General features: G+C 42.6%; 1 protein-coding gene across 1 annotated transcript in view; it reads right to left on the reverse strand.

Moving 5' to 3' along the window:
* Positions 1–15,582, reverse strand: part of ANKRD55 (ankyrin repeat domain 55) — a gene marked incomplete at its 3' end in the record, with an annotated part of 47,787 nt that extends 32,205 nt beyond the window's left edge. The window contains exons 1-4 of the mRNA XM_082012808.1: positions 15,415–15,582; positions 8,639–8,761; positions 5,314–5,444; positions 3,134–3,243 (exon numbers count right to left, since the gene is read on the reverse strand). Of these exons, the coding sequence (XP_081868934.1) occupies positions 3,134–3,243; positions 5,314–5,444; positions 8,639–8,761; positions 15,415–15,469 (419 nt within the window). The 5' untranslated portion in view covers positions 15,470–15,582. The remainder of the gene's footprint in view (positions 1–3,133; positions 3,244–5,313; positions 5,445–8,638; positions 8,762–15,414) is intronic.
* Between the last annotated feature and the right edge of the window lie 2,737 nt (positions 15,583–18,319).

Genomic DNA, 18,319 nt, shown 5'->3' on the forward strand with positions numbered 1-18,319 from the left:
GAAGAATTCCTGTGCTAATTGCCAGGCTAGAATCAGAGTGTGTAATACTACACGTGTGCAGTTTTTGGTAGCTTAGCAATTCATTGTCATCCTATATTATAAAGTTTTAAACAAACAGAAATGGTAATGACCAGTTTCTAAAAGAATTATTCACTCTCCTTAACTCTTGAAGTAATGTAACGTTGTGTGCCTGTTTGTGTGTGTGTGTATGCATGCATGCTATATATTTACAGACACACAAACCAGTAGTATTTTACAAGGCTTTACAGTGTGTCTGCCAGGATAGGGCCATTGTTATGGTATAAAATATAGCAATGCATTGGTTCATGTTTCATAGAATATCAGACTACAAACACTCCCCTCTGGTGGAGGGAACAGTTACAATAGAATAGTTGCACGAAATATTATTACAAGTGCAATAATATTTTTAACACTGTATGGATTTTTCTTTTTTTTTTCCTTTTGGTATCCTATGAAGATGTTCTGAAATCACTAAAGATTTGGTAAGGATGGTTGTGTTTTATAGTAGGATGCTAAGCGTTTGGATCATGTACATGAGTGGACCATGGAAATGAAAAGGACCATCCTGTCACAGGCTGTAACAAAGCTGAATACCATAGATCCTAACATGGATATACAGTTCTTATGATTCTAGCAAAAGGAGAGATATATCCTTAGTGGATCCCTAGATAAGATCATAATACAAATCCGTGGTTCATCTGAAGGGGTGAACTTGCTACAAACCTTCCAAACATGGACATTTAAAAGACATGCTGTTTTGCAAGAAAATTAAAAGATGATGAAGGGTCAAGGAGGAAACTCTGGTAATGTACAGTTAATGCACAGACAAATGTATACAAACATGCATTTATTTCTATGCATAGGAGACAAAACCTTTTGCTGCTTTTCATCAGGACAATCTTCAACAACTTCCTGTATGTATTCTGGATTGAACTGTGCTCAGGTGTGTGGATCAGATCAAGATGAGAAAGTTGCATGACAAATTTGTTCTCCCACTCCCCCAGTAATAAAAAAGCAGATAGTGTAAATTATTCAAAAGACAGACATTTACAGTTGCTTAGGGATGATATGGGCAATTCTGCAGGTGAAAAGCTTATCTGTTGGTAATACCATCTTCAGGTGCCAGAAATTCAAGTTTAATTTTTTTTCTAACTAGAATATCCCTATAAGGTGAAGACTGTGCAGATCCCAGTGCTTTGCTAGGACTTCAAATCCACTTGTATATGGATACAAATACTTATAGAAAAGAGGTGTTACACCTCCTTTTCTGAATCACACAATCAGTGGCATAATGTAACTCTGAAAAGGACTATGTTTTAGGATTGCTGTGATTAGTTTGGTAAAAGTTTGTAAAAGGGAAGAAACATTTTGTGGTCTTTTGACACAATGACTCACTATCTCAGAAATTCAGTATCTGAAAACAGGTCTGGGTGAAAATGGCCTATTGAGCAAAAAGAGAGAGAGATAAGCATAATATGCTTGTAAAAAAACCAATTTATCACATAGTTTTATAATCTGGTTCATGGTTCTGTAGTTTAACCCCAGATATAAATCAATGAAACCAATGTATGTGAAGAAAATCTCATTCTCTGACTGTGAAACCTCTATCAACAACGAACTGGCTCACTTATATTGTTAAACCATTATGGCAACATAAGTGCTACCACTCAGATGTGTAGATATTCAGCCATGCAACTGAGATTTCTCTGATATCTGCTCTTAAAGACATAGATCAGGAAATCCATGGATTCTCTTTTCACGTTTTCTTTTAGGGTCTGTGGCATGCACTGAAGTACATAAATCAATTATCAAATCAATACATAAATTGGCTGATCGCTGTCTTTGTCTTTTCATGTGGTCCATATGCTGCCTCCAGCACATGGAGTTTTAGGAGTGGGCTGCCAGTTTTCAAACTTGGCTGAAAAAATATTTCATAGCTGGCCACTGCATATGCCCTCTTGGCAACGACATGGGGTTCAAGAGAGTGACAATGACTGTGATGGAAAAGCCTCCCCCTCAGAGCTCCAGGCGTGTGTTCTGGGCATGGAGCAAAGCCGATGAGAAGACAGAGGAAAAGGAATTGAGCAACTGGTAAACTCCTGTGCAGAGCAAAGGTCTGCCCGTATCCATGGAGAATGTGAAAAACATTCAGGGAACCCTATGTGCTGCTGGTAAAGTAGATTACGGTTCCCTTTCAAGTAGCAGCATGTGCTGTGTTGTACAAACATTGTCTTCTTTCTGTGGAGGTTTTGTTTAATGATAGTGACCCGTACTTTTGCAGAAACCTCAAGCTATTCTCTCCAAGTGATGCATGAAAAGCAATGATGATGTGGAAAATCAATAAAGCTGTAAAAAAAGGCAAGATCAGCAGAAACACACAGAGGTCTGAGCTGGTCTGATATGGTGACAGCAGCAAAACTGTAGACTCAGTGATTAAGTCACATGAACATTTTTCACGTACTGAATGTTTTACCTGTCTCTAATGTCTTCCTATCCCTCCAGACATGATTTACTCAGGAGAGTTTTTTGAGTGAATTTATTACAATGTACAAATCAAAATTTGGTAAACCTTCCTATTATCACAGGCTGGAATGAGACAAAGAGGACCCTTCTTACGACTTCCTGTGAAGACATTCAGTAGATGTTACTCCACCTTCAGTAAAAGTAGTTCAAAATGAGCCAGTCCACTGAATCTCAGCTTCCCCTTTACAGTAGAGGCTGTCAGACAGGTTGTCGTGGGGAAAACTTTTTTTCACATTTTCCATGCTACTCAGAGCAGAAGTCCAGAGAAGGAGCTTCTTGTGGGGAGGTGGCAGAAAAGTAATTGATAAGGGAAAACCCAGGGTTTCAACCTCTGTTACAATTTTTTCCCCCCTCCTGCTGTTGTGATCTTAAATCAGGCTCCTCACTTTTCTTGGCCATACATCTCAGTTACACAAGTGTCGTACAATGCATTTCCTCATCTCTACCCCCTTTACGATAACCACTAAACAAAGCAGCAAGTAACAAGTGTAACTTCCTGACTTGGGCTCCCCTTTGGGCTGGGTAGCTCGTGCTGGTGACTACCTGTTTGACATTCAACCAGCAAATGCTGTTGGAGCCTGGGACATACCTCACGTCAGGCTCTGCGGTAGCAGCGTGTAGTGGCAACCTCCCGTTTTTGTCAGGTATGTTCTGCTTAGCACCATTTCTGAGCAGGCTGACACAGCCTTCCAGCCAGCCCTGAAAAAGAAATTAGAGCATGTCAAAGAGGAAGGTGAAATGCATTAGGCCAGGTCTTTGCTTGGTGGTTCTGGCATCCGTGTGTGACTGTAGCTGTTTCTGCCAGCAGAGGAACCGGTCTTTTGTTTCCCCAGTAGAGTCTTTCAGCATTGAGAGTGGTTCCGTTTTGGAGTCCGAAAGGGAACTCGGTCATTCATTTCTGTGATAAGATGTTTTCTTTGCACTGCCTTTTGTTTTTTTCTGCAGCTGTGGTAAGTACCGACTGAGTAAACAGTGATTAAAAACCTGCTAATTCCTGTATCACTAGCGAATGCTACACATATTCCTGCATGTGGATTTAATTATGCTAGGTTAAACCAAGAACATGAGCCCTTAATCTCATTCACTTTATGAGATTTTAGCAGGGATAGCAAATCAATAGTAAAAAGCCTTAGAGTGTGGTCTTACAAACATTGGTGCAGAAGTTTGAATTAGTGACAATGTTAAACTGAAAACAGCACCAAAATAGGTGGGATGAATCAGTTCTTGGACTAAAACCTTCTATTGATCACCTCAACAAAAAAGCAAGTAAACAATCTGATTGTGACTGCATAAATCTTTCAGTGTATACTTAAGTGCCAGGGAAATCAAGCATGTGTTTAAATGTTTTGTTCAAACCTCTGCAGGCAATTGATAAAGACCGTTCCCTCCTGTATGAAATATGTCGGATTGACATTACCAGCATTTATAGGGAAAAGGTGCGGAATGATGGAATCAGAAAATCTCTATTGCAGCTCCTGATGGAAGTACAAGACCACCAAATTCTGCATGTGATTGTGACTGTGGAGCTCTGCTGAACTCAGTTCTCTGGATAGACACCACAGCCAAATGTTCTCTAGACCTCCCATTATATCCATCACAGAAACAGAAATGGAAACTTCGAAGCTTGGGTGGTTTAAATCTTTTCCAGTCATTTCTTTTTTTCCAAAGAATACTTTTTTCCCTCTGGGAAAATAGGAAGGAAAAAAAGAGCATGACACTAATTATGGGATTTTTTTAAAATATCTGGCAGAGGAAATGTTTATTCTCAAGTGAGGCATGCTCCTTGCACTGAATGAGACTGCCTGTTTGGCTGTTTTCTACACTTATTTTCTGGCTGAGTATCACATAGCTGAGCACAAGCATTGTTTTTGTCCTGAGTTTGCAGGAAGAAACTAGATGCAGGGGATGCGATGCCATGGTATCTGTTTAAATGAACTGGCAGTCATGCAGCCATAACTCACACTATGCAGCACTTGTGAACATCCCTTCCTCCTTTCTGTCCAACTAATAACGGAAGCTGATGGTGAACCCTTCTGCCCAACTAGCGTGGTCCCCATCCTCTCTCTGAATCCTGAATTCCCTCCAGTGAGGAGTAGAAGACTAAGGAAAAGAGGACCATCCTTGTGTGCTTCATACAGAACGCACCACATCTCCCTTCCAAAATTTCTCAACGGGGTGTCTGTGCCTACTATTACTTGCGTGTGGATTGACTGGAGGATTGGATTGCTTATGATTTGAGTATCTGCACTGGCACCTGCAGCATCTGGAATGAAGTTCTTAATCCAGCCATCCAAGGTCCAGCACTATAGTGAAAAAAGGCAATGCCCTGGCACGTGTGTTGTGCAGGAAAACATGCCTGCTGACCACCAGAGTTTGAGATAGCGATGCCCTCTCTGGAACATAAAAATCTGATGCTGACAGAGAAGTTAATCTGCATATTAAGAAGAAGAGGGGACTTTCCAGTGCACAGAAACAAGTGGCTTTCTTGGAACCACACAGAGGATCCTGGATCTAGTGCGATCCCCATACCATGCACTGGTTTTACAACCCGAAAGAGATAGGACACTATGACAGGAGTCCTGATCCTTTTCTAATAATCATTGCTTCCAGCTTTACATTATAATAAAGTTTCCAATTTCCCTGTTGTCTAGAACCAAAAGTTTTGTACTTTTTTTCTTTCTGTAGTATAAACAGAAATCTTATTTGGTCTGCACATTTACTCCCTTCACTCCATCTATCTTTCCATCCTTCTCCCCCAAGTCTTGGTACCAGATAAGTTGCCAGAGATAAACTGGTACGTCCACAAGCATCTTGAGTATTAATATTGGCTCCCATCTTCAACAGAAGCTTCACTGTATCAACCTGGCGTCCTGAGACAGCATGCATCAGAGGTGTGCAACCTGGGGAAGAAAGTAAAAAGTTCTATTACAATTTTTATTTTGTCAAATCCATAAGATAAAAATATTTTCTTATTTGCTAATGTTAGCACTGGAAAATAAACAAATCCTTTCTCTGACAACTGTCCAACAGTTGTACTCAGCTTTTTGCAGGCAGGAAGTAACTGCTATGCCAGTTACTGATCACTGATTTTAAAAAGAGCATGACTTCATTAGCAAAAGCCTTGCCTCATTAACTATACTTCTGGAGGGAAAAGTGTTTTTCTGTTGACAAGATCCCAGTATGAACTGTTGGCTTTGTACACCAGTTTGGAGGCTGATATTCTTCAGAATGACTAGAAGCCAGATGGTGCTTGACTAATTTTCTCAAATCCCAGCTTCATTCTGTCTCTGTGTATTCAAAAGATTTATGAAATCAAGCCCTGTCCTGTGCAAAAGTTTATGTGTGTGAGCTGATGCTTTACATAGCCAAAAATTATTTTAAAGACTGGATTTGCTCTAGAATATTTTATTTTCTGTTGTCATAAGAACTTATTTTATATTCTGCAAACAATTTCTGTGCTGGAAAAAATCAGAAATCTACATTCAAACCTAATACTCAAATTTCATAATGAAGTATCAAGATATCTTTTAATTGCTTCCTTTTCCTTCCATTCTGTTAACTGCTGAATAACAGCAAGAGATTTTCCTGCAGAATCTGACAAAGCAATCTAAAATTACTAAGCTGGGAATAGGCATGAATATTAGAAACTGTAAGACTGCTAGAAACTTCAGACACAACTGAAGAATGATTATTCTTGCTGGGTTCAATGAGGCTGCTGAGCAAATGCACACTACTCGACCGGAGGTTATGCAGACTCTGCCTTATGTGCAGGATATGAGCCATATGTTTTGTCTTGCAAGACTGGTCTTTAGTTCACAGAATCACAGAATCACTAGGTTGGAAAGGACCTTTAAGATCATCAAGTCCAACCATTAATCCAGAACCACCATGTCCCCTAAACCATGTCCTGAAGCGCCACATCCACACGTTTTTTGAACACTTCCAGGGATGGCGACTCCACCACCTCCCTGGGCAGCCTGTTCCAATGCCTGACCACCCTCTCAGTGAAGAAATTTTTCCTAATATCCAATCTAAACCTCCCCTGGCGCAACTTGAGGCCATTTCCTCTTGTCCTATCACTAGTTACTTGGGAGAAGAGACCAACACCCTCATCGCCACAACCCCCTTTCAGGTAGTTGTAGAGAGCAATAAGGTCTCCCCTCAGCCTCCTCTTCTCCAGACTAAACAACCCCAGTTCCCTCAGCCGCTCCTCCTAAGACTTGTGCTCCAGACCCCTCACCAGCTTCGTTGCCCTTCTCTGGACACGCTCCAGCACCTCAACATCCTTCTTGTAGTGAGGGGCCCAAAACTGAACACAGGATTCAAGGTGCGGCCTCACCAAGTGCTGAGTACAGGGGCACAATCACTTCCCTACTCCTGCTGGCCACACTATTCCTGATACAGGCCAGGACGCTGTTGGCCTCATATTCAGCCGGCTGTCAACCAGCACCCCCAGGTCCCTTTCCGCCGGGCTGCTCTCCAGCCACTCCTCCCCAAGCCTGTAGCATTGCATGGGGTTGTTGTGGCCAAAGTGCAGGACCCTGCACTTGGCCTTATTAAACCTCATACAGTTGGCCTCTGCCCATCGATCCAGCCTGTCCAGATCCCTCTGCAGAGCCCTCCTACCCTCCAGCAGATCAACACTCCCACTCAGCTTGGTGTCATCTGCAAACTTACTGAGGGAGCACTCAATTCCCTCATCCAGATCACCTATAAAGATATTGAACAAGACTGGTCCCAGAACCGAGCCCTGGGGAACACCACTCGTGACCGGCCGCCAGCCGGATTTAACGCCATTCACCACAACTCTCTGGGCTCGGCCATCCAGCCAGTTCTTCACCCAGCGAAGAGTAAACCCGTCTAAGCCACGAGCCGCCAGTTTCTCCAGGAGAATGCTGTGGGAGATGGTGTCAAAGGCTTTACTAAAGTCCAGGTAGACAACGTCCACTGCCTTTCCCTCATCCACTAGGCGGGTCACCTGGTCATAGAAGGAGATCAGGTTGGTCAAGCAGGACCTGCCTTTCATGAACCCATGCTGGCTGGGCCTGATCCTTTGGCTGTTCTGCAGATGCCCTGTGAGCACTCTCAAAACCAACCGCTCCATAATCTTCCCTGGAACAGAGGTCAGGCTGACAGACCTGTAGTTACATTCGTATGTACAACCTAGTAAACAAGTTCATTCTGGAGCTGAAATACTTTCATTTGCTGATCAGTCTCTCTCCACCCACTGCCCTTCATATCTGGTCCCTCTCCCATTAAAGATTGGAACTGAGAGCATTTTAGCTTGATTAAGCATTTTCCCTACTGACCAATAGATGTTTTAAAGGTAACAGTTAGGATGTCTGGTTTAAACTGTAGGAAAAGTTGGTAACTTGGTAAACGCTGGTAAAGATTAGAATAGACAGTGTTCATACGGGCCCATTAAAAGAAACTGCAATTAAAAAATACTTTTGAATAAACAAAGTCTTCCTTGAGAGAAGCTTCCAGAGATCTGTGGCTCTAATTAACTTGGGAAATATACACATATAAAACCCAGCCAATGGAAGCACTTTGTAATAACATTAAATAGTAACCTGAACACAAAATGAGAAGGAGCACAGTCTCACATATAAAACAGATAATTTATATCACTGCACGTTTACAACCAACACGTTGGTAAACAATGTCAGGATAAAATCATTAAAACAGTGTCTGTGCACATACGTTTCAAGTGCAAAAGACCGGACCCCTCTACTCTAGAGATGTGCAGAATATATAGCATTTGGCTTTGATAAAAAATATTATTTTTCCTTCCCTGAAATGACAACAATTTCTCAGAAGCTCCCTAAAGAAGATAAAATAGATTAATGATAAAGTATTGTCTGATTATAGCAAAACAACTTATTTGTATCCATATAAATAATGTTACAATTAGAGGGGTAAAGAAGTATCCGAACGGAGCATTTCCAGTGGATGTTCCAAAGAATAACTCAAACTTCCCATATTCTGCTGCTAAATATAATTTGCTGAACACAAAATTTGGGATAAAAAATGGCAAATTTAATTGCAAGTTGAAGCAACTAATCCCCTGAGAACAAGCTCAGCCTTAATTTACCCTCGGTGTCGCAGCACTCCAGGATGGAAGGATCTTCTCGAATCACTGCAGTCAGTGTGTTCACATCACCATTAGCTGCTGCTTGGTAAACCACAGTCAAGTCAATCTCTTCGGCTGCATCACCTGCAGGGGAGGAGTATGTCCGTGAGTAAGCGTAGAGCAAGTACAAATGATTAACAGTGAAAATAATGACACATTTCACCGAGTTTTTATGACTATATAACTCAAGGTGGAACAAAGTGTATCTAAACAGCACTGTGGTTTTTGTTAGTAATTTGAAACTTGTTTTTCATCACAACTTCTTCCAAAAACTGCCAGACATAGACACTGAGAGGACATAAGAAAACTTCTGGAAAGTTTCCACCTCTTCTAAGAAATCATACTAATATTAATATTAATGTAACATAACTTGAGAAACAATGAAGTAATAACTGAACTACCTCATAATGTTGCTGGCTACACTTCTATGAGATAGGATGAAATCAGGGTACAGGTGTTTTCAGTTTCTGTTATCCTTGCACCAGTCAGAAGACTGAGGCTTTTCACTTCCTTCCCCTGCAGTGTCCAGGGGAATTCTTTTCTCTGGAGAGTGAACTTCTGGTGGCAATGGTTTGTGTTAATAATTCCTGCGAAAAGGAAAGGTGCACTATTGCTTGGAACCCAGGAGAGGTTTATTTTGTTTGGCAGTTACAGTAGGAGGTATTTAAAGCAGATGCCTTGCAGGACCTGTTCCTGAACACTCCTCAGATTTTTGTTTCTAGAGAAATTAATGTGATGATTCTCTCTTTGCTTCTCTGCTTGTAGCTCCCACACTGGTCATCCATCGCATGCTCCACATGCCTACACCTCTTTTGACTTCAAGTGAACTATTAACCCGTTAACTCCAGGATTCAAAAGAGTTGTTTTTTTGGTGCAGAGTCAAATCTGATGTAATAGTAAAATGCTCTACATATGTATTGTTGGCCAGCTACAGTCTCATGTTTAATTTCAACAACAGTTTCTGATCTCTATTAACTCAAAAATAAAAAAGTACAGCTGCAGCTGCAGTGAGCTGTGCCATTCACTGTGGCTGAGGGTCAGATCTACAGAGCATAACGTTTGTCCAGCCACTGCACTACCTTGTTAGAAGTAGAAGGTAAAACTGACACCTAAATCACACTAGCAAGTTGATCAAGGGAAAGATAGGTTAAGTGACCGGTGACTTATCCATACTGTCCTGTCTTCTGGAGATAGCATAACTATGTAAGCTGTGTAGAAGAAAGGGAGATGGTTTAAAGAGAATTTGAAAAGTTAGTAATTTGAAAAGTCTTTTTCATAATCAAATAATATATTATTAACACATTGATATAAATTATATTTTAAACATTGTCATATATATTTTTGAGTGATAAAAGATCTTTAAAGGCAATTTTAAAGTATTAGCCACACTATTGACATTGTGATCAGATATTGTCACAGCCACACCCACATGAGCTCCATGCTGGGGTTTAGAGCCCAGCGTAATTCCCCACATGTGACCTTCTGTCCCTGGGATGTAATCACCAGTCTCATCTTCAAAACTTGGCTGCCATGGAAACGCAATCAGCTCTTAACCTGCGAAAGGTTAGTCTGTCAAAGCTGGAGCTCTGGCTGTGGGTTGGGAAAATTAGAAAGCTGATGTTAAATCTGCCTTCACCAGCGCACAGATTCCCTCTCCATCACTACTCAACTGAAGATAATTTAATTTCTTTTATTTCTTCTAGCTGGTCTTTTAAATGACACATTTGATAATATTTTCAAATTAAAAATGTTAACTTGATTTTTATTCTACTGGGGAGTCTATGGCTGAGGGAACTGTTCTTTTGGCTCAGAAGCTTTGACCTGTATGCTTGGGAGATTAGGAGAAACTAAGACGCCTTGGCTCTGGAGAGTCACCACCTTTGGAGAGTCATCATCAGTGACTAGTATATGAAAAAAGAAGTGACTTTACCACAGGGCCCATTAATCAGATTTCCTTATCATGCCAGATCTCCAGACTGCTCTCACAGTCAGTAAACTCAGCAAAGACATGTTCAAAACAAGCTCAGGTCTGAGCTAGTCCCTTACTCAAAGAGAGGTGTAGCATGGGCTGGGCGGAAGGCAGGGAGACAAGGCAGAGGTTCATTGCTTATGTTGCTCCTCTTGGCCAGTCTCTGAAGGTGCACAGGAGGGGCCAGCTATGAGCACCGACACAGCTCCTCTCACAGATGTGTGTGGTGGTTATTATATGGGAATGGTACAGAGAAGATGCTGCTGGCATTGGGAAAGAAACCATTAGATGTTAATGAGACAGACAGTGGATCAAAGGGTCCTTCACCTTTTATGCATAACACATGTAAATTTTGTAATTTTTTGTGTTTAACCTTGTAAGTACTGTGAAATTTTCCCGCTGTGAGTCAGGAGCAGAGTAATCCAGCCACAAAAGGAAACCCTCCATCTCCCGAGCAGAGCAGTTGCTTACTGGGAGGTCAGGATGACAGGAAGATGAGGGCATGGATGCACATCTGCATGTAGGTCCCTCACTCCCCCTGCCCTTTTTCATCTAACTAAAACCAAAACACCTTCTCCCCTTGTGCCTTTGCTTGTGCTGGGATGAGTCTGCTTTCCCCAGAGCAATTGTCTTGTATGAGGAGAGGAAGCAAAACTCAGAGTGGATGGATGGATGAATGAATGAATGAAGAAGTTTTCCCCATGTCTGCACTCACAGAGCATGGGCTCCACTCCTGTTGAGGCATGGTGGCATGAAGCCACATTCAAGATTCACACTTCCCCACCCACAAGTCCTAGCTGTTGAAGCAAGGAGACGTTGGTGGACCAGGTTGTCACCCTGCTGGTGAGGGAGACTGGGCCAGAAGGAATTGATAAGCACCCATATTGTGCATCTAACATAAAGTAGACTGACACTAATTCAGTTTCTGTATGGTGACACTATTTCAAGTGGGGTGTCTTCAACATGACCTGTGTGGCTTTGGGTAGGGGGTGAGGAGGAAGACAGATGCATGGGCTTCTGATGTTTCACATGACAGGGAGCAGGAAATGCCAGGAGAGCTTGGATGTCATTTGTGGTGGATGCACTTGGCTGCAGGTGACAAAACATCTCCCGCTTCATCTTCCTCCAGCTTATGCTGTCAAGGAATAAGGGGGCATGGGCGCAAACCTTGTAGGCCATTTCTTTTTGCAGACTCCTTCCTGAGCAGAAAAGGAATGGTTGGGAGAGTTTTGCAGAAGGTGACAGTGGGGTACTGAGCACTTGTGTCCCTCCTCTGTGAGCTTACACTCATGGGAAGTTTGGCTGCAGCTGGGGCACCAGCACCACATGGGATAAAGGGATTGTGAACAGCCAAATGCCCGACCCTCCATTTTCAAATGCCTTAGCGTTACTTCATTTATTTTCTTGCATGTCTGCAAATGCCAGTGAGTATCGGTGCCGTTTCAGATACATCTTGTATTTTAGTTTGAAAAATTGCTGTGCTGCTGGTGAAAGGAAGCTGTCAGTTGGCTTCAGCAAGGCAGAAGGTCCAACTAAGAGCATGTGTATGGAGGAACGGTAGGGAGAAATTGCAAGCTGGTGCAACAGTAGCTTGTAAAGGTCTGGAAGAATCTTAGTGAGCAAAGACCAAATGACATACAGGGTTGTGACATCTTCTTTTATAGCTAAAATCCTCAGAAAAAGCAAAAGTTAAAAGCCAATCTGTCTGAAATGAGCTGCGGTGTTTTAAAAGCACGTCATTTCTTTAAGACAAAGTAATTGTCTTTTGGTTAGAAAAGGGTTATATAAAGAAATACACAGAATGATCACAGAATTCAGAGCAATGAAATTACACTGCTTGTGACATTAATTGTCCTCTGACTCTCCTATGAAGAATGCATGTTTTACATGATTTGTGATGTTGGCTGATGTATTGTTTTACAAAGTGCACATCAGATGTATGTAAGTCCATGCTTTCTCCTGCATTGCATTTTTAAGGTCTAAATAAATTTGCTGCAGCTTAGTTTACATGGCCTTGACAATGACTGATTGAGACCTTGCTAAAACACTAGGATTTGAAAACTGAAGTCTGTATAACAGCATAATTTATGTTCATTATGAAGAAGAAATATTTATGTATGTAATTTACTCCCTTCTTTCCTATAAAACCTCTTGTCTCCACCAGTAGCCAAATGCCTTATGTGATTTCCCATAGCTTGTCAGCAGGACACAATACTAGGCAGATTTCAGCATGTCAGCATCAAGGGTCAGTGGGAAGTGGATGAGTGCAGTTTTTGGAAATTGTAGCTTGCTCTCTAATCTTACGGATTTATTGATTGCTTAACAAAGTAATAATCCCTGTGTGTGCCTGGCTGTAAGTGTACTAGTCCAGGCCTTTGTCTAGCTTCTCTGTTTACATGGTAAACAGTTGAAGCCAGGTACAGCACACATTTAAATGGCACCAAGCAGTGTTAGGAGGGGAGGGGTTTCTCATGTTGTTTGGCTTCTTTAAGACCCACATTGCTAGTGCTGTTGCTATTGATAAGTATTATAAGATATTAGTGAGCAATACCACAGGAAGAGTTGCAAAGAGACAGTATGATTTTCAAGCCTGGAATGCTCTTCTTTTGATCTGTAGCTGGGATGGTTTTCTGATGTGTGGAGTGGAGAAAGGGTTTGTAGGGAGAGTTGGATTATTATATGGGACGAACAGATACTGATCTGGTGTGTCTGAAAGATAGTCTGTAATCTTCCATTGTTATAAATTGCTCCAATGAAAGATACTCTCCTTCTCCTTGCTAAAAAAAAAAAATATATGCCTGCTTAAATCAGTAATGTGCCAAGACATTGACATGCTATTTAGATAAAATCCACCATACACGGTAAATTTTGAATAAAGTTTTCTTTGCATGATAGGCAATGGATTCAGTGTCCTATTACAGTGTTTTGTCTGCTCCTGCTCCCCATCTGCCTCCCACACAGCTAGCAGGGAAGGCAAACAGTAAGTCATAAATAATCTAATAAGCCAGCATCCCCGCAGTGGTGGTGGAAGGAAATGATGAATTCGTCTGGAGAGGACCCTTTTGCTGGGGAGGGGCTGTGCATGGAGTGTGGCATGGGGCTGGAGATGATGCTGGACAAGAATAAGGATGGGTTGGTGTGGAGGGTGGCCTGGCAGGAGGAGGGGCTGCAGATTAGGAGCAAGGGAAGGTACAGGCAGATGTTGCCTCCCAACTCCCTCACTTCTGTCCAGATAAGGTGGTTTGGGTCAGTGGTCTCCTGCATTGCTGTTTGGCCCCTTATCGATCTGGAGACTTGACTTCTCCTTCCCCAGCCCTGGTCATATTCCAGTCCCATTCCTGGCACCACTTCCATTGGCTCCCTGTCAGCCATCACCCCAGGCAGCACGTGTGAAGCGTTTCCCCTCTCCCTCCCCAGCCCGAGCACTGCTGGGTCAGCGTGTGGCACAGAGCATACTTGTAGTAACTGCAGAAGGAGAGCTTGAGAATGGCTGTTTGGAGCTGTGGAAGCTCAGTCAGCCCCACACCTTTGTTTTGGGGAAAACGCTCCTTACGTCATTCACACACGACCTAGGAACACCTGTCTCTATTCCTGCAAATCCCCTTCTCCCGTTGCACTTCCCTTCCATCTTTATCCTTGCTGGTAGTACTTTTTTGTCTCTTGTCGCTCAGTTTTTGTTGATGGCTTCCCACTCTTCCTCATCTACTCAGGGTGGGGTCCCAGCTCAGCTGGTGTAGACCAGTACTCTCAAGACTTGCTTCAGGGCTTTGAGCTCTACTGTGGATGAAAGGCATGCAGTGCATTTACTTTGGGTTCACCAAAGAAGTGTAGGCAGGCACAAAAGTACAACCTGTGGGACCTGGCCAGCTGAAGGGCATCACAGCATCTGTCTTCCTCCTGCCCTTCATCCTTTTTCTACAGTCAGCACCTTCATTGTGGGGCCAGCATGGCCATGTCAGGTTGGACACTTTGCAGGTGTGCACTGGAAACTGTGGCCACAGCACACAAATTATTTGGCAAGCTGACTTAAAGAGAAATCTTTTGCAACACAGATAATCAAACAACAACAGCTTTCTGCTTTGGGAACATAAAAGGAATACCACTATATTCCTTACAGTGGTTTAAGCCATAAGACGTAAAAGATTGTACTGGCAAATAAAGACATGAAATTCCACTCATTTAACTTAAAAATAGACAACAGAGACATTTGTATTACCATAGCAACCTTACCATGTAGAAAATCTTAATGTTGGGGTTTTTAAAGATATCTTGAATTCACAGCTGTGGCAATACTTACCTATACAGCTAAGATTTGCTGAAGCAAAGTCGATCACTTGTCAACATGTTGTCCTTTTAATGTATACAAACTAGGATACTTATGAAAATGAGCTTTTCTTAAATTTTTACTCCATTTTAAACTGCTCTGCTAATATTGCAATTTTTTAAATGTATATATCCATAAGAGGACCAATATATGATATAAACAATAAACATGCATACATCTCTCAATGCTAAGCATAAGAGCAATCAGATACTGTTGCTATTGTGCTGAAAAAATTATTTAAAAAAATCACTGTAGCAATAGGCTGAAATATCCATGTCTATAACTGATGGAAGAAATTGCTTCATGTGTAACCAAAATAAATCTCTCTGAGACCTGATCTTTTAAAAAAATTCTTGTTATTAATTCTGTCAAATAATCTTCATACATTTGTATGGGAGACATGGGAGGACCAGAGGATTTTGAAATTAGTAGCAGGTGACTTACCTTTGTGCTGATCAAACACTGATGAGGAACTGAAATCCATTGTGGTGTATCTCATTATTTACAACCAGACCAGACAAATACCATCTCCACGGTTTTCAGGGAAGAATCCCATATATTACAGTAAACAATGCAATGACAGCTGTTGCTGATCTTCTTGTCAGAGAATTAAACTTGCTTTATGGCTGCAGGTTGTTGTCAAGGCAAGGACATTACCGCTAGCCCGATGGGAATGGTATATTCTATTTGTTATGGGCCCTCTTAAAATGACATCCCTGGAAGCTTAACTGAGCTTCTGAAAAACATCTTGGCTTCAGCGAGTGAAACTGCCTACGAGCAGCTCTGAGAGATGCTGCAGCTCGTCCAGCCTCAGCAGCCGAGCGCTGCCCGTAGACAAACAAGCCTTGGAGGGTGAGTGGGACTTGGCTGGCGCACAGAGCATGTGCAGAGCGGCCAGCGCAGGTCGGTGCAGACATCCTCGCTGTGCCGGCCCAGCGGCATGTGCTGTGGGCAGGCTGCCTCTGCCACCCTGCTGTCAGCATGTGTCTAAGGATGGTTTGTGAAATGGTGTTTTCAGAGACTACCTGTTTCTTGGTTTAACTCCTGCACGGAGAACACAAATTAGCAAGCCCTTTCTACCTTAGTTTAGTACTACCCAGTTAAAGTACAGTGCTTAATGAAGGGATAATAGCTGAGAGCGTATTACCATGGCTGAAGAGGATGTTAATAGCTCCAACACCATAGTGCAATAGTTATATTAGTTCACAGTGGATGCTCCAAACCCAGTGTTTGCCAAATCAACAGTAGACCACATCTTCACACTATTTTTTTGACTAGGCCTTTGCATCTCTAAATTGGGAGTTCAGACTGTACTGTAAAGGAGGGGAGACTCTAGTAAGCTTTCCCTTTTGCTGGGTTGTATCCATGGAAGAAAAAACAATAAATGGGCTGACTTGGAATTTACCTGGAGCAGTAGATCACCAGCACTACCTAGAGGCTGGTGAATGGGATGTATATAACAGGTTTATTTAACACTGGTGCTCTGGAAGAGACACATCACTACTGCTGAATAAGGCCAACTATGTATGAAAATTAGGAAAGGCAAGACACATTTGGCCCAAAGGCGCAGACAGGACCTACATTAAAACTATGACTAAGTTTGATCAGCCTAAGAAGCCCCTAGACTTTATTCACTGTATTTATTCTATCCTGGTGTTTTAACTGATTCCTATGAGTACAACAGATGCTAGAGACATGATGTACATATTGACACTGTAGGAGTTGTGTCTGGAGCTGATTCACATCCCAAGCATCTGCTTCTGAACCTAAATCTAAACTATGTGTTTGGAAACAATAGAATGGTCCAGGAAGCAATATAGACTCAAGAGCTTGAAACGAAAGACCAGAGCTGAAATTCACCAAAATGTGGCAGTGTGATCTACTCGAGTGCCCTTAACTGCGGAGAGGCATGTGGTGGGACTGTGGAGCCAGAGATTGATTCTGTTTCTTTTCTCTGCTGCTGACTGGTTTGTGCTTTGGCTCATCTCAGGCCTTTTTTTACATTGAGGAGGGATCCAGCATGTGGCAAGTGCTGTCTATGCAATCTGGGAGCAGAGTATTAGTTATGCAGATGGTCAGTTCCTAACTGGCATCCCCTTGCCAGGAGGGTGGCTCAGGGGGTGGCACCAACAGGTGACAGCCCAGTCCCTCCCGTCTAACACCCTGGCTCTGCTCAGACAGCTGCCATAGCTGCTGACTTCATGGAGGAGGCACTGGAGCTGGAGACATGTCTGTGGTCAGGCATTTTAAACTGCAAATTATCACCTATGGCAATCTTCAAAAGACCCCAGAAGTGGCCTTTGCTTCCTGCATGTGACAAAAAGCCCTTTGTCCTCTGTGTACACAGGATTTCTGACCCTGAGCACTGCTGCAGTGCAGTTTATGCAGTTAACTGGCCACTCCACTGTCGTCTACCTAATCCAATCAATTAAATACTCAGTTTTACCTGCTCATTTACTGTTACTGTGTCTCTGTCCTTCCATTCTGCTCCTGAGATTGAGACAATGGGCTTGGAGATTACTGGTCCAATCTCACTCTTGCAGTGCATTAACCTGGGAATTAGGTGCATTGCAGGTATGCAGCCAAGGAATTTGGGGGAGAAACACCCGGCAGCTGATTCCTTGTGGGTCCCACCTGGGACATAATATTCCCTATGGTAATGTGTACATTTGGCAGGGGCTCAGCTTGCCTTCAGCTATGGGAATGCTGGGCACCTCCTCTGAACTAGGTGTCTGCAGCCCACAGGGACAGTGTGTTTGCCAGCTGGCATCTCCAACTCTCTACATCCGTCAGAAGAGAAGCAAGGCCAATGCTTTTGCAAAACACCTTTCCCCATGGAGGCACAAGCACCAGGTGAACACAGCTATGTGTCTTAGCTATGGTAGGCATATCACAGCTCAGAGGGTGCCAGAAAAGCTGAAATTTAGGAGTTGGGCTTGAGTTCCTGGCTTGTCTGTAAGTAACTTTTTATTGCTTCTTTAGAAGACTTGAAGGACATGTGTTCAGATTCCTCGGGGCCTCCTGTGCTCAACGTCAGTGAAAGCAACCCTGGCTAAGGGCAGCAAAGCCACAAGAGGTAGAGCCTGGTCTAGGCAGCAGATAAAGATGATAGCTTTAATATTGTTAATTTACATTATTCTTTAACTTAAGCAAAGTCTTCCTGACTTTTTATGCTGTCAGTGGTACTTAGGTTTTTTGGGGGTGATTTTTTTTTTTTTGTGGAAGAGAGCCCTGGTACAGAAAAGTGATAAAAATTGAGCAGCAGAAACACAGAGCTTTTTTTGCATGTTAGTTTGACTGCATTAGCCTGTGCTTCAGTGTTTGTCTGTACGTAGGGCAGTTAACTCTC

Source organism: Phaethon aethereus (genome assembly GCF_964289735.1).
Source record: "Phaethon aethereus genome assembly, chromosome: Z".
Lineage (NCBI taxonomy): Eukaryota > Metazoa > Chordata > Aves > Phaethontiformes > Phaethontidae > Phaethon > Phaethon aethereus.